Source organism: Aplidium turbinatum, chromosome 4 (genome assembly GCF_918807975.1).
Source record: "Aplidium turbinatum chromosome 4, kaAplTurb1.1, whole genome shotgun sequence".
Taxonomy (NCBI): Eukaryota; Metazoa; Chordata; class Ascidiacea; order Aplousobranchia; family Polyclinidae; genus Aplidium; species Aplidium turbinatum.
In genome coordinates this window covers 12,506,353-12,531,273 of record NC_137475.1, presented here as the reverse complement: position 1 = coordinate 12,531,273, position 24,921 = coordinate 12,506,353, and the positions used below count along the sequence as shown (strand labels likewise).

Here is a 24,921-nt window from a genome sequence, read left to right as displayed (position 1 = left end):
AGCTCACAAGAAAACATGTTTAGCAGGATATTTTATTACGCTGAGTGGGTACGTGTTCTTACAATGTGGTCCCTGTTTGAAGTAACTTATCAATGAATGTTATTTTAGGCATTTTTCTGTGCTAATAAAACGTTATTTCTTGTTTCAAAATTGATTTTTTTCAGTCAAACACGTGCTTATGGACATCATAAGATCTCGAATTGCTATTCCTGACATTGCTGGTGAAGTCTATAGTATAAACTACAAGTTTACAGGGTGAGTTGGCTGTTCGACATAAAGTTTTCTTGAGTGGATTTATGAAATCGGTTACGTTTAACTAACGTAGGAATGCTTATAACTATGAGATTGAAAAGTTTGATGAGTAGGCTGGTAGCCTATAGATAAGTAGAGTTATCATATCAATTATTATGTAAGTCATGTTATTCCAAGCATGCAAGAGATAAAAAATTGAAGCAATGATGATTATGCAGTTATAGGAAGTGAAAAGGAAACGAAATTCCACTTTACTTTCACAACAATAATATCAAAGCCAAATTTGAATCAAACGTGAATCGTTGGCAAAACTGGTTTGCCAACGTTTTGTCAATGATTCACTTTTGATTCAAATTTGGCTTTGATATTATTGTTGTAAAAGTAAAGTGAACGGCAGTACTCGTGTTAAAACAAACAGCCCTATTGTAAAAGGATGTTGATTTAGATCTGTTTCATATTTCTTTCTTTTATTGCGAGTTTTCGAATAGTTTGCATGATCTGTGAGCTCACGATGATTGATTGAACGCTGAGTGCACACTTACTTGCCATTCGGCCACGCATTCAAGAAAATTTCTAAAGGTTTCCAAGCACAAATATCATTAATTTTTATGCGTATTTGAACGTTAAGTCGTGAATTCATAGATGACTTAAATAAGTCATATGGTAAGTCATCTATGGTGTAATCCAGCGTTCTTTCCTTTACCAGAGTGAACGTTGATCGTTTTGACATTCGTGATACGTCACTTGTGACTGAGTCTCCAAACCTGGTCACAGCCGAGGTCAGTGACGCGGGAATAACAGTCACTGGAAACTTTTTTATATCGAAACTCGTCAATTTTATCTTCTTTACGTGAGTATTGATTTGTTCATCTTCTTCTTCAGAAGAAAAAGATTTGTTCATGAGTTTTTCAAACACAATTTTTCTTTTAGTTGAAGTCTGTATGGTAGGTCTATAGCTTTAATAATGTAGACTAGTCTTCTCCAGACATTACAATATATTTTATGTCAAGGTGTGATTGCTGTCGAAAACCAGCTTACATTCTCACTTCATGGTCTCTATCAATATAGGCTACCTAGTAGTAGGGACAGGGTAGCTACCTGATGGACACATTCAAGAACGACGGCGTCATTGAAAGCAGTTGCACTATAAGAAATATTATTTAATTCTATTTTAATAAAAACTTTCTGATGATCCCAGTCAGGGTGATCCCAAACAAGCTTTGAGTGAAGAATAAATTTGTTCAAAACGCTTACTGTCACTGTTTGTATACTGTATGTATTCGAGCGTAAGGTATAATACGCTTGTATTGTATTTGCATGGGTTTTGTCATGCATACTGTATATATTATAGACAAACCATTTCTGATGAAGGTGTGTTTAAGGCAACAATCTCAGGACTCACTGCCTCCCAACAAATCAGACTTGGCGAGGACGGACAGGGACAACCTACTGTGAGTTAAAAGTCAATCCCTAAATTTCAAACTAATATGTCAAAAGTACATATGAATATTATATCAATCTGGTCAACAGGAGGGTTGCATTACATGGGGTAGTGTTAACAAAGGGTCGAAAGGGTAGTTTTAGACTGGACGTAAGATGATGATGTAGAGGCACTGAATGTTTCCAAGGGGTCAGGGAACCTAAAAAACTACCGCGTAATCGTTGGATATACGGATTGCATTATTTTGCATCTAATCTATTTCTGGAGGCAACTCCTCCTTTTAAAGAGAAAACCATCTCTTACCTTAATATCTTTACTACTTTTCCTCATGAGTGTTAGAGATGTTTTGATTATTTGGGAGCCGGAGGAATTCTTTGGCACCGTGTCTAAATTATCTTCTCAACGGCCCTGATTAATTCACTGGGCAACATTTTTTAACTTATTTTTTATTCCTTGCTCGTTTCAAGTTTATCTAGACTAATGTGGCCATGCTGAATCCAAATCTGGCCTTGAATTTTTTCTAACACATCACGTTTTTGAGATATGATATATGCACACGACAACCCTTAATTGTCATTTTAGCTAATTTTGGCTGTGCAGAACAAAACATTACATGTAATCAACACAGTAATTGGTAGTGAAAATAACAGCATTATCATATTGCACAATTTAACACCACCCAGGATGATTAAACCAAACCAAAATAGCATTGCATCCCCTCAAAAGTGCTTTATACACTTGCTCATTCGAGCATGTTCAGTGTCAGTTTCACGCTGGAGAAACCAGCAGTAGTCCCCCATCATGTTAGGGTTAAATCGACCTTTATACCGCGATTCCATCAAAGAGATGTCTTGGTGAAATCTTTCACCGTGCTCGTCGCTCACATCACCCAGGTTTGGTGGAAAAAAGTCCAAGTGTGAACGAAGAAAATGCAGTTTAAGTGACATTCTGCAGCCCATTTTGCGGTATGATTCCAGCAAATTTTCCACTAGATCCGAGTAATTTTCTGCTCTATAGTTCCAAAGAAAATTTTGTACAATCTGTACAAACGCATTCCAGGCTTCCAATTCAATTGAATTAAGCTTGGATGGAAACACTGGGTCACGGATCAAATCACGTATCTGGGGGCCAACAAATATCCCAGCTCTCAGTTTAGCATCACTTAGTAGCCTATAGCACCAAACTGTTCTTTTATGTATAGGAATCCATCTCCATTGACATCCATTGCCTTCACAAATTGTTTGATCAGGCCAAGTTTAATATGAAGTGGTGGCAAGTACACTTTTCTGGGATCAATTAGGGGTTGGCACTTAACATTATAGGCTATCTTCCAACAATGTAGTCAGTTCTCATTGGCCATTCGGTTGTGTCATAGTGGTTTGCATCGTCTCGACTGTCCCACAAACAGAGAAAACACATATGCTTGGTGTAACCTAACTGCAATCCGAGTAAAAGTGACACAACTTTAAGGTCTCCACATATGTTCCATTTATGTGCCCGGTAGTCAATGACCCTTAGGATGTTTTCCATAGACTCGTACGTCTCCTTCAATCCGACAGCATGAGCAATAGGGACAGATGGCTTTTCATTCCCATTGTGGAGTAGGACAGCTTTCAAACTAACTTTGCTTGAATCAATGAACAGTCTCCACTCAGTGCTAATGTGTTGATGTCCAAGCTCATACATGAGAGAATCAACATCAGTGCAAAAACACACACAGTCTTCGAATTTGAAGTAAGCGGCTAGATTTGCATGTCGTCGACAAAAATGTGAAAATTTTGTTCCTGGCTTTAACAAATTTAGTTCCTTTAGGCGAGACCCTAGAAGCTCAGCTTTTTCTTTGGAAAGAGATAAATCACGTACTAGGTCATTCAAAAATGCCTGATCCATGGGAATCATTTGGTCTTTTTCATCATGATCCGAAAAATCTGAAGTGGAATCTGCATCTGCCACGTCTACTTCGTCTGTTAAATCCATTTCAATAGTACCCGATGAAGGAGGGATTGGTACAGGAATTCCATTGCCAGCATCATGCTCTACTGGTTTTAAAGCGGACTCACATGTCGGATAGATGATTTTCGACTTATTTTTAGACGAATATCCAACAATATTTGTTGTGCAAAAATAACAATCCGACGTATGGTTTTTAGGTTTGTTTGTTTGTTTATCTTTATCCTGCATTGCGGGAAAGCGGACTTGAGCGCTATGCATCGGTGTACGCCTTCCGACATACACCTGACCCACGCTGCAGCCGACGCCAATGTCAGTTTCCGGTTGTCTACTCTACTTATGACTTAAATTTGGTACTACCCATTACTCGAAATCGATCACTAGGTAGAGGCAATTATCGTTAAGTTTCGTGCCCAGAGAAACAACAGCAAGTGCGAGTGGCTGGAGTCGAACATGCAGGCTCTCGACTGTGAGCTCAACGCGCTAACCACTCGGCCACGGCTGCCGAGTGGTTAAATCATAGGTACCGCAAACGGCATGGATTTCTTCTTTCCATTAAGCCATTGGATTAGATTGGCATAGCAGATGGTACAGCAGATGTGAGGTGCCCAGTTCTTGTCTTGGTCACCAACTTTGCAACCAAAGTAATATTTGTAGTCAATCTTGACACGATTGGCAATGTTTCTTCGCTTAGACTTCGGGGTAAATTTTCCACAAATATAGCAGAAGTTATCTGGGTGGTTCGTGCATTGTCTTCTGCTCGTATTCATTGTAAACAAAAGCTTAAATTCACAATTAGTTACAAACTAGAAATTCTGCAAAACAGTGATGTTGTTGGTTTATCGATACAGCCTTACCATCCACTCCGCAAGTCCCTATAGCCATGGCCAAGTGCGCATAGTCATCGCCAAGAACACTCAAGAATGCATTAATTATCAGGTAGAACATTGCATTTACAAAATAATGTCTATATTAACCGTACACGATACGCATTGAAGACCAACAATTCGCTGGGAAAGAAAATTGCGCAATACCTTATACTGTAGTACCTTATAATATAGTGCCAATCAATGCAAAATTCGAATTTCGTGAATTTTCATATCTTTAAATCCTGACGTGATAGACCAATTCTGATTTCAGATTTGGAATCAGCATCCCAAAGTTAGTCTAGGTAACATATTTTCATTTGAGGAATAATTTTGATGTTGCCCGGTGTTAGGCTATGTATGCATGCACAGAATGTTGCTTTTTCAAAAGTGATGTGTAACCAATCACTACAATCAAAACAAGGAAATCTTGAACAACAAAAGTTTCTGCAATACGCTACAATATTTTGTAGGATACCGATGAGAGCAACAGTTGTCGGCCTAAAAAAATTAAAATATTTAAACATTCAGCTGTTGCTTGTGAAGTTTGGGAGTTTTGAGTAACTTTTTTTGTTTTGGGTTTCATTGCTGCTGTTTTTACAAAATTGCTTCGTGGTGTGCATTGTTTTACCGACGTTTGTATTTTAGATAACAGCAGGCCTTTGCCGAGCTTCTGTTCAACGACTGTCCATCAAACTGAAAGGTAGTTTCATCTCGAGCTTGATAGAAGCTGGATTGAAGTTGATCAAAGGAGTTATTCGAAACAAGTTTGTGGAGTTGGTAAGATGAAATAACAGTATTTTCAAAAAAACAAATAACTAGCCTACTTTGCCTGATACAGATCTTCATCAGACTGGAGGATTGAGGAGATCTGACCCGATCCCATAAAGATCAGCACCGGTTTAATGGCTATCTGGATTGTAGGCACAAATGCTTTGTGTATGAACTTCAACACCGTCAGCAAAGTAATGTTAAGAAAACAAACTGAAGATCATGTTTGAAATATGGCAGACTGTAGAAGTAACAAACTTCATTGTGGGCCTAGTATGAATCAACATACCTCACATAAAATTATTATTATCGTGTGAACAAACAAAAAAGCTTGACGAATATTTGTAATAATGCACCACTTTGTGCATTTTATGCATGAAGAAAGCATCTAGTTTTTAGAAAAGGGCATCACCGCATTCTAAACCAAATAATGAAATGTGGTAGCCTGTAATTCAGGGGCGTCCAACCCGTGGCCCGCGAGAAGGTCCTGAATGGCCCGCGTGATATTTTTCGAAATGACATATATTATATAATCAACTCAATCGCCAACGTAATTTATGGCGAACTTACATTCCGATAAATTGGCATTTATTGTTTGCTTTCTTTCTCTATTACTCTTAATCCCTAGTGCATGGGGTGCGCAACTGTTCAAGTTAATTTTATTGTATCACAATGCACATTGTTACGCATCACATTTTCCACATTGTTACATCCACCCTTTCCACACAATAGTACTGGTGCTTCAAGAGTCAGTCAATCAGCAATATTTCTTGCTTTTAGCGAGTGAAGTTCAAAACTTTCTATTGCTACAATTTTACAAAAAAAAAATTGTTTCTTAAGAAAAAGATCAGAGGATTCATAGATTGGCAGTTTTCGTGACATCATTATTCGGCAGCACTTACTTGTGCGAGCAAGTTTTTCGTGGATGAACCTAGGAACAGCCGGACCATACATTACGGGACGCGCAACTCCGCTGTTCCGGCAACATCAGAAGGGTCAATTGCCAATTTGACATTTTTTACGCTTTGCTGCTGGTTTGCTTTCAATTAAAAACCTTAAACCACTTTAAAACCAACTTCACTCTTCTTATATATGATAACCCATAAAATGTACAAACACATTTCTAAGATTAGAATTTGGGTGTGAGGTTTTTAATTAGAAATTATCAGACAGTCATTTTTAAGATTACAAATTAGCAGTAAATACTCAAGTGGCCCGCGCAGCCATTCGTAAACTACATGTGGCCCTTTGGCCAAAAAGGTTGGACACCCCTGCTGTAATTGTTTTGATCGCTTATTATCATCACTTTTTGATGAAATTTGTACCGGTTTCACTTTGTATACGTGTTTGTACCTCGGCATCAGTTTGTATACGACTCTCATGTATCAACATCACTTGAAAATACTCCACAAGAAAGTAACACCAAGGGTGCTCTGTTGACTGGCAGGTACAACAACTTTGCGCATCACAACCCTGGCTTTTGTGCATTCCACCGCATAGTATAGCAGTGTGCTCATGTATGGAGTCGTAGTGCTCATATGCACCTGCTCGACAAACCCGCTTCCAACACCTTGCATATTGTTTCGAGATGCTTGAAACCTACACCCACTCAGTTTTTATCAGTTCTTTTAAGCATTTCGCTGAGCTTCGCCGAATCGCGGCCACACTCTTCCTGGTCCGCTGGTCACTGGAAGCATTCCGCGCGCTCTACGGCCACCGACGCGATAAAGAACCGCCTCATCAAGAAATCCCTTTGTCCTTAAAACACAATCTACATCAGTGCTTTATCTTGGATTAATAAGACCTGGCAAGAGGAATGGACACACAACACTTTCAAACTCACTCCTTTGTTCCCGACCTTAGACATATGCCACCAGGAAAGAGCTCAGACCACCTGTTCTACCAAAGACAGTTGGTCTGTCAATACTGGACAACTCTAACATCAAGTGGCTGCTCGAGAAATGTCAAGATATTTGACCCCGATAAAATATAGTCTACAAAAAGCACTTCTCATGCAATAGAAGAATAAATGCATGAAAAATGTTTAGGAATTAACAATTTCAAAGCATTTAAAATTAATATCCACTTCAGTGGCGTAGCCAAGGGGGGGGGGGGGGGGGGGTTGGGGGTTACAACCCCCCTTTGGCACGCGTGTGACGTCACGATATTGAGAATGATGCTTTCAGTCTAAAAAAAAATTGCGTAATTTTAAACGAAACTGCATTAAAAGAGCGAGTTTTGCCAATACCAAACATTCAAACATCTCAGCCAGGAATTAGCAACAAAAAAACATAGAGACTTAGCTTTATTTCCGAAAAATGCCGAAGAAAACATGATCTTATCCTTTTGCTATGCCACCGGACAGCACCATTTTACAGGAATATTCATGCCAACATTTTTGTTGAAAATGCTCTCAGAATGCACTAAATTCAAAGTAATTTTTCAAAATTTTCTGGGGGGGTCCCCAGACCCCCCACCGCTGGTTCGTCAAACCCCCCCCCCCCTTTCAAAATTCCTGGCTACGCTACTGATCCACTTGAGTATTGTTTCATTGCAGATTTGTCCGAGTGTGCAATATCTTATCACAGAGATGAACTCACGGATAAAAGTATTTGACGGTGAGTTCAGTCATCACAAGGTTTATTCAAGAACAAGTTTATCAACTTTAGCATTACTTTTAAATGCGCAAATCATTTAATCAGCTAAAACCGACTTCAGATTTGATTACCACTATTGATGATGTTCATTTGTCATTTCACATCCTCGGGGTATGTTATAAGATATCCTTTTTATTTTGTGCAAAATAAGACTGTTCAGTAGGGTGGATCGTTTTTCAACTTTTTTTCTTAATCGCTTATTAATAGTGCGGAAAAGTTGTGCACTGACATTGTAAGCACAACACAAAAAAAATTTTCAAAAATTTTAATATCTTGGGTTGCCCCAAAGAAGTTGAAATATTGGAAAAAGGGAAAAATTTCCAAAATTTTTATTTTTTGTTTTAGTTTTTAATCGCTTTTTGAGAGCGCGGAAAAGTTGTGCACTGACATTGTAAGCACAACACAAAAAAAAAATTTCAAAAATTTTAATATCTTGGGGTGCCCCAAAGAAGTTGAAATATTAGAAAAAATGGAAAATTTCCAAAATTTTTATTTTTAGCTTTAATTTTTAATCGCGTATTAAGAGTGCGGAAAAGTTGTGCACTGACATTGTAAGCAAAACGCAAAAATAAATTTCCATAAAAATTAATATCTTGGGGTGCCCCAACAAAGTTTAAAATTCAAAAAAGAATTGCAAATTTTTAAAAATTCCATTTTTACACATTTGTAACTGCACTGCCTCTGCCTCCCGCGAATCGGTGTAAATTACGCAGAAAATCAATATTTACAAGTAGAATTATGGTACAAGTAGCCTACATGTAAGATACGCAAACCTTTTAAGAACATAATCTAAAATCTTGTTTTGTATTGAGACGGGGCATGTCTTTGCTGGACTGTAGCCGACTTCTGATGAATCTAACGTGGTTAGCGGCACCAGCACATACTGCAACAGAGGCCTTTGTGACAACCTTGACACCTCGCTCGACTGCTTGCGTGTGGCAGGGAAAATTGAGAGAATGTTGGCCTGTGTTGATGTTTTTGAACGACCACAGTTCTCTGTTGTCATTTTCATAGTTATTGGAGGTTCGGTTTTGTTGTTATCGGTTTGCCAGCATATCATATCAACATAACTGACAGCATTAAAATTGAATTTTGGCAGTTTGAAGCGCCGGATTTCAGTGTAAACGGGAGTTTCTCGTGCAAGCAGTAGGCCTATAGGCTACGGCGTATTCCCAGCTCACGCACATGTGATTATTTGTCAAACAGCATTGATAAAAGTCTGTTTTCGCTGTGGCCAAAAAATCTATTTCTTTGAGTAACAGGGTCGACATTGGCTTTTAGTTTATCCGAGAGGAAGCAAGATTTGCTGATGGTTTGCCATAGATGAAAAGCACCGCTGATACAGAGTAGATTGCACTTTATTTCAAACCACATAGGAGCATATACCTTCATGATAAAGGTAGCCAGCGTTTTTAAATTATCAGAGGGTTCTGTGGTATACAAACCATATACAACCGCAGAATGCAATTCCCCGCAGTTAGCCAGAGTGAGTGATTAAGCTTACTAAGACTTCTTGTGGCGAGTGAACTGGGAATTTCTCCTGTACAAACGAAATGACAAATGTACCGGAGGTATCTTTGGTCTGTGCTTAAATCGGTCAAACCCATATGAGGAAAATTACTTGGTATTGATTCAAATCGTCGGATAGGCATTTTATCACATGTAAGTAAAGCCTTTCCAATCTGTCCGGAATACCCACGAGGATCAGTTGTACTGCCATCCAAAAACTCAAAAAGATGCCGCAGGGGTAATTCGTTTGCGTGGAGTTGACATAGGCTACCAACCATTGCAGCGGTTTTCGAAACTCTAATTCCAACAGTCGGATAACACCGCCTGCATGACCCGTATTTACCACAGTACCATCACACCCCTCGGCTGTTATTAAGCTGGTGTCTGTTCCTCTATCATAAACTGCTGACATTATGGAGTCGACAATGCTTCTGGCTGTTCCCGCGGTTGGACTTACCAGGCCAAAATACTGAGATCCAGGTTCGGCGATAATAATACACACATGCTCTTCAACAACAGATCTTTTATGAAACACCCCATGATCGTCTACTTCAATCTTTTGTGTCTTGTCTTTTCTGCCATCAAAATACAAACCGTGTAAAACGTCCGACCTGGACTCTTGCAATTCTACTCGATTTCTACTTCTTGATCTCCGAACTTTGTTTCTATCAATAATACCAGTTTTATCAGCACTAACCATTACTATACCTACGTCGTGCAATGCAGCAGACACTACAGCGGCCGGTGCTTGATCAGAGATGGCATAGCGATCCCACATAAGTGCCATCGAACGCATCGCCACAGGTCTGGTGGTCTAGTATGGTGGGACGAAATTGGAGTCATGGTCGTCGTCATGAGATCGATTTGCGATCCGTGTAGCTGCGTGAGAGAGATACAGCTTGAAACCTGCAGTAAGTCAAGTGTGTGCTGTGTTGCCTACACATAACACACAAAAGGCCCGCACTGAAGGGAAGGAAGCAAACGTTGGTGAATGTTCATGTTATTAAACAGGATACAGACAACCATGACATCAGCAATGCAAAGTAACTATTAATTTTCTGAAATTTTCTGAAGCGGTTAAAAACTAAAACAAAAAATAAAAGTTTTGAAAATTTTCCATTTTTTCTAATATTTCAACTTCTTTGGGGCACCCCAAGATATTAAAATTTTTAAATTTTTTTTTTGTGTTGTGCTTACAATGTCAGTGCACAACTTTTCCGCGCTCTTAAAAAGCGATTAAAATCTAAAACAAAAAATAAATTTTTTGGAAATTTTCCACTTTTTCCAATATTTCAACTTCTTTGGGGCAACCAAGATATTAAAATTTTTGAAAATTTTTTTTGGGTTGTGCTTACAATGTCAGTGCACAACTTTTCCGCACTATTAATAAGCGATTAAGAAAAAAAGTTGAAAAACGATTCACCCTACTGTTCAGTGTTCACCAGGCATTCAATTATGCAATAATATCTTGCGTTCTTCTGGTGACTGGTAAAACTGGTTATCATTCTTAATCTCTTGTGTTAGTTGTAGCTTAGTTTGCTGCCACCAGAAGAACGCAAGATATTGTTTTATAATTTTCATATGTGTTGTAGCCTATAAAGGTGGCCACAAACATCATGCGTGGAGTCATATTAGGGCTAAACAAAAGCATGAAAATGGTGTCAATATACATTTAAAAAACTTGTTTTTAGATGAAAAGCTGTGTAAACGTTTTTTTACTATTTTTTTTTTCAGCAACTTTTGCTTTGCCTTTGAGCACCAGCATTGACTTTAGCCTTGTGCGCCCTCCAACGGTCGATTCAAACACGATTGAAGTTGGCGTAAGCGGGCGGTGTTTTTCTACAAATCATCCCGAAAAACGGTACACCTACTTTTTAACATAAGGATAAGTATACAGGGGAACAGAAAGTTCTTGAAATATTTTTCATTTTATGATTAAACATATTGAAGATCATTTAATTGCCTTTTACTATGCTAAATATCTTGCTAAACTTTCCAAAATTTAGGTCTACATTAGCTGAAAGCATTAATTGCAAGGTCTAAAATGAGCCTAAGAGAAGCCATCACTCAGGTCCATCGCGCAAGGAACACCACCTCTGGGGTCATTAAGTTTTTAAAAGTTTCCAAATCCACCGTTTACCATGTTGTGAATAGATTTAAGGAACTTGGTACATCTGAAGATCGTCTTAAGAGTGGAAGACCTCGCAATGATCGAACAAAGAAAGTGATTAAGGCTGTTTGAGAAAGGCTGAGGAGAAACCCAACAGATCCATCCGTCAAATGGCCAAAGACATGAACGTGAGCAACACTTCAATGAGAACCATTTTGGAAAAGGATCTTCAGTTGTCTCCTTACAAGATGAGAAAGAAGCAGTTTCTTACATCTCTCCAAAAGCAAAAGAGACTTGAAAGAGCACAGGTTCTTTTCAGAGAAATGAAAGCAGGCATGGCCGGGTAACAGATCAATTTTTTCAGAAAAAAAATTTTCACAACTGAAGCTCAATTCAATAGTCAGAGTGATAGAATTCATGCAAAGTCTTCAGTAAATATTAAAGATTCTGTGAGAACAGCCTACCGCCGTCAAAAACCCTCTTCTGTCATGATGTGGGGCGCCATCTCCAAAACTTGGAAATCTTTTCTGATTTTTGTAGAACAAGGGATTAAAATCAATTCAGATCGCTACATTAACGATATTTTGGTTCCAGCTTTTGAAGAGATGACACAACACTACAAAGATCAGCCCTTCACGTTCCAACAAGATGATGAACCGTCCCACACTTCAAGAAAGCCTCAAAACTGGTGCTCACGTGAACTGAGATTCTAAAGCAAGGAAATGTGGCCTCCCTCATTGCCTGATTTAAATCTCATGGACTCTTGTGTGTGATCGTTATTGGAGGCAAAGGCCTGTTCCATTGCTCACCCAAGTGTTGATGCTTTGAAGCAATCACTTCTGAGGGAAAGGGCCAAGTACCTCAGGATGAGTTACGTACCTCGGTCGAAAACTTCCGACAAATATATAGTAGGCTACTAAAACAATGAAAACTATCAATACTACAAAAAAGTGCTCAATGCTAAGCAAAAAAGCAAAGCAGAGCAAATTAAATCAAATATAGTTATTACTATCTGAAGCCTTTACAAATTGTTTCACCTAACGGATCATCAGAAGGTCTGCAAAAACATGCAAAAAAAGTAATGAATCGATAATTCCTGAAAAGATATTAAATAATTACAACTGTAATTTAATCTGCAAAAAAAACCTTTAAACCTGTACTTCCTGAAAAGATATTAAATATTATAACCGTAATCCAATCTGCAGAAAAAAACCTCAGAATTACTAAGGGCTACCTTCATCCATTATTACAAAGTTTCAATTAATTTGTCCATCTGGAAACCAAGCAACTTGATGGCAACCTCTATGACATCACAAAAAAGCAGAATGCAGTTTGATGATCAATGCAACCTGCAGTAATCTGAACAAAATAAATGGAAATTGTTTGTTTAAAAACCTGTAAAAATTAAATGAGATTTATAACCTGTAAGAATCAAATGAAATTTAATTTTTTCAAAATTATAACCTGTGAAAATCACAAAGAATTGTGATGATGTAACCTGTAGTAACCTGAACAAATGAAATGAAATCTGTTTCTAAACCTGTGAAAATTAAATGAGATTTATAACCTGTAAAAATCAAATGAAATTTTTTTTAAAAATAACCTGTGAAAATCAAAAGGAATTTATTTTATTTTGAAGTACTTGAGTTTAAATTTGTTTCTATGACGACATTTACCCACCAGTTCGGAACGCTTGTTCAAAAGGTGGCCACTATCAGCCTTCAGAATGGCCAGCTTTTCAGCCAAACATAGGCCACAATTATTACGACCACCTCCACTATAAGGCCGAGCACAGCTGTGGATGGACCAAGTTATTTTAGGATCAACACCCTTGTCCTTAAGGTCCCAAACTGCCTTAGATAGTTCGGTGCTGTTTCGTTTAGACCTATCATTGAAGGTACATTTATGGTTGGAAAAACGTTTTTTAAAAGTAGTTTCACAACAACCAATGTAATTAAGGACCTTAGGGCCGTTATCAATGGTAGCTTTGTAAACAACGGCCTTCTGCAAGCATTGCCCATTCAAAGGACAATCTGGCTTCACCCTGCAATTGCAACCAGGCTGCGATGGTTCATTATCAGTCTGCAATATTGCTTTATTGTGGGAGGATATGATGCTTGCAACATTCGGAGTACAACTGTAGCTCAGCTTAATAGTGTTACGGTTGAATATTTTATGCAATCTATGATGGGGCGGAAAGTGTATGGAAACAAGTTTGAAAAATTCCTTACCAATATTGCTATTAACCTGCAAGCTAAAAGGAGGGTTAAACCATAAAATTTTCCGACTCCTTTTCCTAGATGTTCGTAAGTTATTAGCAGGGTTGTAGCAAACTTTCTCCGCAAAACCACTTTTCAATAGGGCATCATTATAAACAGATGCGGTCTTATCAAATTCATTTTGGCCAAATGATGTGGCGGACAATCGCTTTGCAATCATAATCGGGATTTGTCTCTTAATGTTGGGTGGGTGATTGGACTGGGCATGGATGTAAATGGGATCATTATTGGGTTTTCGATAAGGCCAGAATTTACCAGATAGCAAATTCAAAGTGACGTCAAGAAAATCAGTTTCAATTAGACCAGTATCCACAGTAATATTTAAGCCATGTTGTTTAAATAATTGAATGACATTTTTTCTCAAACGATCAACTTTAGGACCAGATAAATTACGCAAAATAGCCAGACCATCATCACGATATAACCCAAGCATGTCTCTGTCAACAATAGCAGAAAGTTCGTTCAAAAGAAACAAGCCGACCAACTCACAAATCTCAGCACCATCAAATGAGCCCATTGTAACATCAAACAAACCATCTTTCTTAGCCCAAGTTTCACCACCATCAAAAAGCAACGATTTCCTAGCATGGAAAATTGTTTGTATGATACAATCATCCAAATCCATAAATGGTTTGGCAAACTCAATTGCTTTACACAAAAGTTCCTCCGTAATGGATGGGTAAAAATCAACAATGTCAAATTTCAAAAAGGTGCATTGACGTTTAGATGGAATAGCCTTAAACCAGGATAACACAGAGTCTGTGTTTTTCCATTGATTCAGTCGTGATGCATCACGGATGGTTACGTTAATAGAGTCCAAGTATTGTTTACTTATACGGCCAATCTGGGACTTGGAAGGGTTAATCAACCTGCATTTAGGGTTCGATGTAAAGTTATATTTAACAACCGAGTATAACCTAATACTTTTAAAAGGCATCTTTCAATCACTGTTTTCACTTTCAATGCATTTAGCGTATTTTGAAACGTGGCAACTTTCGGTTGGTTAAATAACTGGGTTTGTAAGCGAAGAAATTGATATTTTAACTCTATTACATACTGGAATATCAAACCATTACGCTGGCAATCCAGCCTGAGAAAGTGAAACGAATCTTTCAGTTGTTAAGCGATCAAAGTAGGTTTGATTGCCAACATATTTGTATGGAGGAAAGTGTCTTTCAAGCCTGTTTTGGCGGTTCAGCAAACTGTTCTTGTGAAGATGTTTCTGAACCTTTCTCTAGAATCCTACGACTTAGCCCTCTGGCTTATTTATTTGACCGCTTGATGGTACCCTAAGCGTAAAATCCTTTGATGGTTTTCCTTTTATCAAAAAAAAAGCTTGTTGAACTATTGCTACGAGATCCATAGGCTATCAAAGCGTTTCTAAACAATATGTTACAATATTTTTATCAGCTATGGATTCCAAACTGCTTAAATCTATTTTTTAAGATAATCTAAACATTTTTTCACCAGGTACAATGTTTCCAAAACTCCAATGAGCCCACTGAGTCAGAGCCGACGTATGTTTCAAGCTGGTATCAGCGACTACGCCATCAATACTTATTTAGCTTCAGCCGTACGTCATGAATTCTTTGAGCGTCAGTTTGAAGAGCACCAGGTGAGAGGTCCCAGGAGGATATAATTTTACAATTCATCTTGCTATAGCAAAATTATATACATTATGGAGACTTAAACGTCGAGATTGATTGATTTATTTTACTGAAAATAACTTCTACAATTTATCATGTTTTTTTGTAGGTCAGAGATGCCATCAACTTTGATTTGTCAGTAAGGACACTCTCCTACATTGACCCAGCGCTTATTCCGCACGTAGAAAAGTAAGTAACGTAGCTTACACCTTTTCATTAAAGGTATATTTCTGTAGCCTACTTTTTTGTCATGTCTAGGCTTACATCACGTAGTTGAAGATCAGGGCCGTGTTATCCGCCCCTCGTATCCTCGGCTGGAAAGGAGGCCCACTCGTTTTAATCTGTCTAATGTTTTTCGACTGTTTAAAAATAAAAATACTACAGAAGTTCGATAATCAATAGCTAATTAAATTATGCAAGGCCGCATTTACAGCTTTTCAAACCCCTGACTGGGGGCCTACCTCTAACTGGGGCCCACCCATATTTAGTTTGTGCGGCGTTTTTCGGCTTGTAATTTTACAATTTTTCTTCTACTTTTGCAAAAACATTTGCTCGCTCGCTCAACCACATTTCGTTCATCTCGTCACTATTGGGCAAGCAAGTCCGCCCCGATAGCTCAGTTGGTTAGCGCGTGACTTCGTGAACGAATAATCTTCAAGGTCAAGCGGCGCTGGTTCGACTCTCGAGGTGTGCGCTTGAGCAACGCATTCTAAGGACAGCTCTCCATTCAGCGGCACCTAATGGATGGAGTAATTCCCCGACAACAACACTTCAACAATCAGAAACTTCACTCTGTCAATCTCGGTGACCGGGCTGCGTCAGTGATTCAAAGCCTCTACAAGTATGCGAAACTGCCGGGATTAAGCTCTGCAAGAAGCTTTGCTAGTCCGAGGATAAAGATTCAATCAATCAAGGTTGGGCGCCATAATATTGAAGTAAAGTTTAGATGTTGTTTTTTAGAATTTTCTATTCAATTTTTGAAGTTCGAGCCTTGTGAAAGGCTACTAGGCTACAACACACTTGGCTAGACAAACTTTCAAGAAATAAGTTATTGAAATCATTCTGTGGTTGTGAATAAAAACATTTTGAAATGGTAGGGTAACTTAAATTTTAAACAAAACTTCTACCCCAATCTAATTTTAATTTCATGAATTTGGTTACACACAAAGTGTGCATTTTGATTAAAAAATATACTATTTCTAAAAATGCCTATAAAGTGAACAAAACAAGATTACATTTGTCAAAATTGTCAGGGGACAAGCCCCCACGGCCCACACTCCCTTTCCGTTTCATTTATTTAGACATTAACTTTTGCATTGAATTGTTCATTTATGTTATAGAGTTTACTTTGTTAAAACTCTGGTCCTTTTCCAACTTTTTTCTAGATGCTCTTCTGCATTGTCGGCATAGCCTATTAACTCCTGTTTTTCTTTAAAATCCTAAAAGTTGTTTACTCTTTGCTAAAATGATGAATGTAATTTTTTCCTCACATTGAAAGAGCTTGGCGCCCTAAACGCTTTCTGGTTCTATTCTTAAGAACAATCACTAAACATAGGGGCCTACTAGTGGGTTTCGGTGGGAAAGGAGGCCGAGATGGTGCTCACACGGCCCTGTTGGAGATTTAGATTAACGCGGATTGGAATAAAAGAAAGCCAATTTTGTGCACATTCAAGCATGTCATAAAGTATTTGCCAAAGACACAGCCGCGTACAGTACTCTTAAGGATCTTGAAGCTCTTACCAATGGAGTATATGCAGTCAACGGAAGCTGTGGCCTGCCTATTTTGTATATTTAAGATTGAGTGTAAAGTAGGTTAACATTCAAGTGGGTCACAACCTCACTATCCAATGTTGTAGTCTACAGAATAGCAACTAAATATGGAGTAACTTTTCGTAACAGGCCTTTGCGATATTTGACTCGTTTCACCAGTCCTCCTACTGCAGTGCTTTCACAAAACTCCATCGGCTTGAGTGGCGATTATGAACTCGTAGCTCAAGTTATCGCGGACAATCAAACCTTTATTGATGCTTTGACCATCAGATTGGTGAGTAATAAAGTAATGAGAGTGGGTTAACCCAGTGGTAAAGTATAATTCTTCATTTGCTTCAGTCATAAAACGGCCAAAATTCGATCCGGAAAGTTTTAGCCTACTTTTAGGCGGTAAATTTTAGCACAGAGGTTATGCTGTAACAGTGGCGTAACCGGATCAATTTGTCAGGGGGGCAAAGAAAGACCAAGCCTTCTTTGAGGAGGGGCAACATTTCAGTGACATCATAAACGTAGGCGATATAAATTGTTTTAAAATTGAGGTTATCGCGAGTATAAGTTTAAATTGGCAATGAAAGATTAACATTTTTGGTTTAGGAAGACTTTTTTGGGCTGATCACGCGCGAGATAGCCATCACAAAATTTCGAGGAGAGCAAATGAGTAGCCGCGAGGGGGTTCTGGAGAGCCTCTTCAGAAACTTTTGAAAGAAATGCCTTAAAATTATGCATTCTAAGAGTAATTTTGGCCAAAATCAATAGTAAAAGTCTGTCAAATAATGCTGTATCAGAGGGTGAAAACTTTATTTAAGCTATGAAAAACCAAAATAGCTGGATGAATAGCCTAACTAGACTGGACTAGGCCTAATGGTTGGTTCAGTGTTCAATGATAGAATTTCGGATGTCAGCAAATATTTTTTGCACAAAATATAACGCAGTAGGCCTTGTTTTTTTGTTTTTTTATTATCTTTATCCTGCATTGCGGGAAAGCGGACTTGAGCGCTATGCATCGGTGTACGCCTTCCGACGTAGGCTACCCTACCCATGACCCACGCTGCAGCCGACGGCAATGTCTGTTTCCGGTTGTCTACTCTACTGATGACATAAATTTGGTACTACCCATTACTCGAAATCGATCACTGGGTAGGGGCAATAATCGTAAAGTTTCTTGCCCAGAGAAACAACAGCAAGTGCGGGTGGCTGGAGTCGAACTACTAACTAGTAGCCTACTGTTTTATCGATGTATATTTTAAACTTTTGGGTTTTGCCATCTTTCCCTTTTGTTGGTGCCGACGGCAATGTCTGTTTCCGGTTGTCTACTCTACTTATGAGTTAAATTTGGTACTACCCATTACTCGAATTCGATCACTGGGTAGAGGCAATTATCGTGAAATTTCTTGCCCAGAGAAACAACAGCAAGTGCGGGTGGCTGGAGTCGAACATGCAGGCTCTCGACTGCGAGCCCAACGCGCTAACCACACTATTTATGTAATGTTCATATCAGAGTATATCTGAGAGGGCGTCGCAGCATTCAGCATAACAATTTGATAAGCAAAAATATTAAACAACAAAGTGAGATATCACTGCCTCTGACCAATGTTAATAATCAACAATATATCAATCAAAAATGTTGCTGTTGGGATAATCAAAAATATTTCTGTTGGGAGGGGGGTAATTTTCCTCATGACTATATGCCCCTGGTTATACGGACTGCACCTGCTGATTCTGGTTTGGTTATAATTGAAGGAAAAGAAACATAAATGACAGTTTCCAAAGAACAAAATTGCTGAATCAAGATACTGTAACACATCATCAATTGTGGCATATAAGCTAATGTTTTCATCTGGATCAAGGAAAACAGATGTGTTTAACCAAATCTGGTGAAATTAGGCGAGTTACTGTAGGCCTACTGTAGCCTACTACAAGACAAGGAATTCAATCCAAAATTGTTTTCCTGTTTTATTGGCTGCATTTTTACAGGGGGGCAAGAGAGAGAGAGAGAGAGAGAGCGAAAACTTTTATTTCGTCTGTTGCGAGAATAATATGGTGCAACTATAAACAATACGAATAAAATAGTAGGCTACTATTGCAATCCAGATACCACAACAGACAGGAAGCAGCGAAAGACTATATTAGTCATCGAGCCTGTTGCTTCCCTGTTCTAAATGTGACAAATGTCAAGCATCGGCAATTTAAATGTAGCCTACGTTATTTTTCCTTTTTCTTGTTTTTCCAGTTTCCCTTTTGTTGGTGCCAAATTCATGTATTTACTTTGTGGTTCTCTGAGCAATTGCCTCCCTTGGTTACGCCACTATGCTGTTGGCTAGGTTTTACAATATTGTTCTGGCATGTTTAGGACAAGACGCCAAGGATATGTACTTTCTCCATGTCTTTTTAATTTATATACAGAAATGATTTTTCGACCCATTGATGATATGAAAGGGGTAAAAGTTGGCGGCTTGAACATAACAAATTTGCGCTATGCTGATGATACTGTTCTATTGGCTGAATCACAAGGAGATCTGCAAGAAATATTGGACAATGTTAAGTCAATTGGTAAAGAATTTGATATGAAAATGAACGCTAAAAAGACCAAATCAATGATAATCTCAAAATCACCAGACACTCCAGTACTCCGAATTCATAAACCTATTTTATAGATTATCATTGACTCATAAAATATTTGAATTTACGAGAGAAAATGTATTTTTTCCAAGTCGATCAGTGCTCTTGGAGGGGTGAATATAAACGAAAGCGTGATATTTGGTCGATTTGGCGAGTTGAACATAACAGTTGTCGAGTCGGGGAATTTCCCTCCAGATTTCGTTCAATCCTTGGTTGACAGCTTGCTGGAAACAAGCATTATTCCAGCAATACATGGTAATATCGTTTTTATTTGCATCTCAGTTCTGATGTTTAGTTAGTTTTCAGCAATAGGCTCTAATTATTATCAAATAAATTTTGCAATTTAAATGAATTAATCAACGTAGTGGTGGTGTTTTTTGTAGGCTTGTTTGTAGTTTGTAGCCTAGGCTATAATTAAAGTGTACAGTAAAAGGCAAAGCCCCTCGACCCTTGGAGTGGCGAAGAATGGTTCATAGGAAAAATAAGTGTAACAAAATACATTGTGAGCAATAGGTCTGCCTTGGAATGCGAGGTCAATCTGAGAAAATGCATTTCAAGCATTTTCAAAAAATCAAGCATTTTCTTCGTAGCTATTGTTCTTGTCATTCAGATTAACTGTTTGCCATTTCAGAGATACTGGAAACTGGAATTCCAATACCCTCAATTTACAACTTTTCTCTTCGTAACGTGGAGTTACAAATGAAAGAGGTGAAAACAATTCGTATTAAAGTAGGCCTAACCTTTTGATTTAAAATGCGTCCGATGTAGAAGTTGACTACTTGTGGGCTACAATAAATAGATAATTTCGAAAAATCGTTAAATGTTTAATTTTTACCATTTAGTCTACCTTACCGCTAGCCCACTGCAACTGGAACCACTAGCCATGACAACCTTTGATCATTGAACCTTGAGACACTTGAGATTGGAACCTCGACCATTAGCCTAAACAGAAAATTGATTGCTTTGGTTGGAAGCTTATTTTGAACTTTTGAAAAAAACACGTAGGCTACTTGAAGTATATAGCTATCTTAACCAAAACAAAAGATTTCATATTTTGTTGTGATTCTTAGGCTCTTTTATTCACCAACAATTTTTAATCTGATAATTTTCCCAATATTTCAGAATTCAATTGAAATCGCTACTGACATCCATTCTGCTGGCAGTTGGTGAAGAAAAGTCAACTCATCTGCCTGAAAGTTGAACATTTTTATTTTTCAAAACCTTATTGCATTGACTCATATTCTATTCAAACCAGCAATTCAACGTCTGCCTATGTCAAACAATCTCAAAACTATCATCTGTTCGTTTGTTTGCCTTGTAGCTTACAAAAGCTGGTGTTGGCGGGGTTTTCAAAAGTTGGGCATGGTGCCGCTGATTAATTGTTATCCTAGGCGGGTAGGCTACGTTAATCAGGGTCAGGGATGCGTTGATTCTTCAAGTCACATCTTTCTATGTCTTTGTTTGGCAAGAAAGTCAGCAACTGTTATATTTTTCTCTAGTTTACATAGCCTACGTGTTGGAAAGGATGAAACAAATAGCCACCAGGTTGTAAGGGAAGACGGGCAAAACGGACATTTGCTTTTTTGAAAAAACTACAAACACAAATAAAATTGTTTTTCTTTATCTTCTAAAACTACTTGAATGAAAATTCCACACAAAGAAATATCAAACTTTTGTGCGACACTAGATAGCAAAGAGGTCCAAATAGCTTTCTCAGTAGGCCTACTTTGTCATAAAAACTTGCCTATTAAAATGTGATGATATTTAGGTGTTTTTTAAACATTTCTGCTTCTCTTTTAGTGTGAACATCTGTAAACAATGGATCACTATCCTCCAAAAAATAAGCTTTCTACATATTTTAGTTTTTCTTATGTTTCTTTTCTACATATCCTAATTATGAACTTTTTTACGTAGCTTGTTTGGGGCAAAACGGACATAGGCTATAAATATTACTTGCAACACAGTCTATAAGAATTAGTACCGGTAGTTTTTTGGCTTGAAAATTGTTTTCAAAAAGATAGTTAGTTTGTTTTGGAGACCTGAAACAGCAAACATGCATTTGTCAAACACTGATTGACAAACAGTTAGTTTCATTCTGTTTGAATAAGAATAAGATTACTGAAGAAGTTGGCTTTATGGCGACGAAAGTTTTTTTTAAAATAACTTTGTTGGCCACCAAACCTGAATGTTTTTATTCGACATAGATATGCATTCTAACAAGTTTACAAAAATTGCTTGATCTTGACAAACAATTAACAAAATAAACTTCCAGGCAAAGCAGTCATATAGGCTACTATGCCAAGCCGAACACCGGCCGAATATCAAAATCACAACAGCTTTGCGTTTGTCTTCTGCAATTCCTGCCCGAATATCAACTTTGTGATCATCCAAACAGGCCCAGATATTGCACTGACAAAAACTAAATGAATTGTTGTTGTGTTGTTTATTTTATTGCACCATTATAAAATTTCGTTTGCTGTTCTGCAAAATTATTTTAATATATAAAGTGTTCCTTGACTCAAAAAAGGTTGAAAAACACTATAGCCTATACTAGGCTATGTCGGCTTTGCACCATGCCCGGGGTAAAATGGACACCCAGAATAAAAATCGTTCTTTGTCAAAAAACTAAAAACACATTAAGTTTCACACTCTGGGCAGTTGTTCTAAGTGACATGTTAATTCAAAAAACGCAATAGGTTCAGGATATCTGATTTGTTTGCTCAAATAAAGCACTTTGAAGTTAGCATGTCTGTTTTTCCCCGCCTTCCCCTAACCCAGAGGTCACCAAACTACGGCCCGTCGGCCGGAACCGGCCCGCGAACTGATTTCATCCGGCCCGCCACGTGCTGCGGAAATAACAGCTGCACTACAACTGTTGAGGAAAAAAGTTACCGTACCAAACTTTTTGTAAAGGACTGACGTTGCTGTTGAGCTACCACCACATTGCACCTTTATCATTAGACCAACACAAATGGGGACAGCCCAGGCCAAATTTGGAGATATAATGTTTTTTCAAGAGCACGATGCCCTGTAGTGTATCACAGCAGGAGATAACTTTTCCAGCAACCTTTCGATTTTCATCACAACTTTGCTATTCCACCGATGACTTTGTTATTTATTGTGCTCAATTCAAGTCAATGGAGATTCTAAATAGTTGTATATCTTTTCGCAATTTGCATCCGGCCCGCAGCTGTTAATCTCGCAGCAATCCGGCCCTCAGAGAAAAAGTTTGGTGACCCCTGCCTAACCTAATCATCAAATCCTATTTTGATACATTTTTAAAGATATATTTTGTCAAACTGTGCCCAAATAACATTCTAGGACTTTCAAGCGTTTCAAGGACTGCTATCCATTTAACAGCACCTGGAAGATAGAATGATTAACAGACACCAACAATCGGAAATTTCACTCTGTCAAACGGTGACCGGACCTGCGTCCGTGGTTGAAACCCTCTACTAGTATAAGAGAATGCCAGGATTAGGCTCTCTCTCAGTCAGAGAATAAAGATTCAACCAAACTTCTTAATACGTTAACTCGTCTAGGTACTTCAAGTTGATAGCACTTTTAATTTTATGTGACTTGCTAATACTGTAGACTTGACTTCATCTTCTTGTAAAAAATATATTACGCCCCGATAGCTCAGTGGTTACGCGCCAGGCTCAAGATCACACGGCGCTGGTTCGACTCTCGGGGTGTGCGTTTGAGCAACGCATTTCAGGACTGCTCTCCATTCAGCGGCACCTAGTGAATGGAATAATTTCTCGGCAACAAGACTTCAACAATCGGAAAACTTCACTCTGCCAATCTCGGTAACCGGCCCTGCGTCAAGTGCCTCTACAAGTATGCGAACAAGTACCAGGAATAACCTATCAAGGCTTTGTCAGTCCGAGGATAAAGATTCAAAACCAAACCAAACCAATATTAACTTGCAATGTGAAATTAATGAAACTTACGATCTTAAAGGTCATCATAGCCTAGTTGTCGTCATTGCCAGATCTCTATTTACTACCACCTAGTGGATGGATTAATTTACAGGCAATAAAACTTCATCCTGGCAAACTCGGTGTCCGGGCCTGAGTCATTGGCTCAAAGTCTTTATAAGTAGTACTGTATTTAAAACTGCCAGAATACTCAAGGAAACCTTCTCTGTCCGAAGAAAGATTCAATCATTCTTACCGGACTTCTACACTTTTGTATAGGCCTACGTTTTTTCTACGTTTGAAGTTTTATGGGCGAATTAGTTTTGCCCAAAAACGTCGAATTATGTCGAAACTTTTTTCATGTACAAATCCGCAGTTAAAATGCAATATTCAGCATAATTTGCGTATGACTTTTGGAAATTAGATACTTCTCGCTTGTGGTTATGGTACCGGGTTTTTCCTCGCCATTATTGCTGTATAGTGTAGCCCAGGGGTGTCCAACCTTTTTTTCCAAAGGGCCACATGTAGTTTACGAATGGTTGCGCGGGCCACTTGAGTATTTACTGCTAATTTGTAATCTTAAAAATGACTGTCTGATAATTTCTAATTAAAAACCTCACACCCAAATTCTAATCTTAGAAATGTGTTTGTACATTTTATGGGTTATCATATATAAGAAGAGTGAAGTTGGTTTTAAAGTGGTTTAAGGTTTTTAATTGAAAGCAAACCAGCAGCAAAGCGTAAAAAATGTCAAATTGGCAATTGACCCTTCTGATGTTGCCGGAACAGCGGAGTTGCGCGTCCCGTAATGTATGGTCCGGCTGTTCCTAGGTTCATCCACGAAAAACTTGCTCGCACAAGTAAGTGCTGCCGAATAATGATGTCACGAAAACTGCCAATCTATGAATCCTCTGATCTTTTTCTTAAGAAACAATTTTTTTTTTGTAAAATTGTAGCAATAGAAAGTTTTGAACTTCTCTCGCTAAAAGCAAGAAATATTGCTGATTGACTGACTCTTAAGCACCAGAACTATTGTGTGGAAAAGGGTGGACGTAACAATGTGGAAAATGTGATGCGTAACAATTTGCATTGTGATACAATAAAATTAACTTGAACAGTTGCGCACCCCAT

The 24,921-nt window shown here is 38.3% G+C and overlaps 1 protein-coding gene across 1 annotated transcript; it reads left to right on the top strand.

Annotated features, from left to right (window-relative positions):
- The first annotated feature begins 4,471 nt into the window (after positions 1-4,471).
- LOC145768915 (bactericidal permeability-increasing protein-like) lies at positions 4,472-17,953 on the top strand. Its single transcript, XM_082580519.1, has 8 exons — positions 4,472-4,582; positions 5,158-5,289; positions 7,838-7,898; positions 11,181-11,307; positions 15,306-15,450; positions 15,591-15,670; positions 17,381-17,525; positions 17,846-17,953. The coding sequence occupies exons 1-8, from the start codon at positions 4,472-4,474 to the stop codon at positions 17,951-17,953; spliced, it is 909 nt and encodes a 302-aa protein (XP_082436645.1).
- The last annotated feature ends 6,968 nt before the right edge of the window (positions 17,954-24,921 follow it).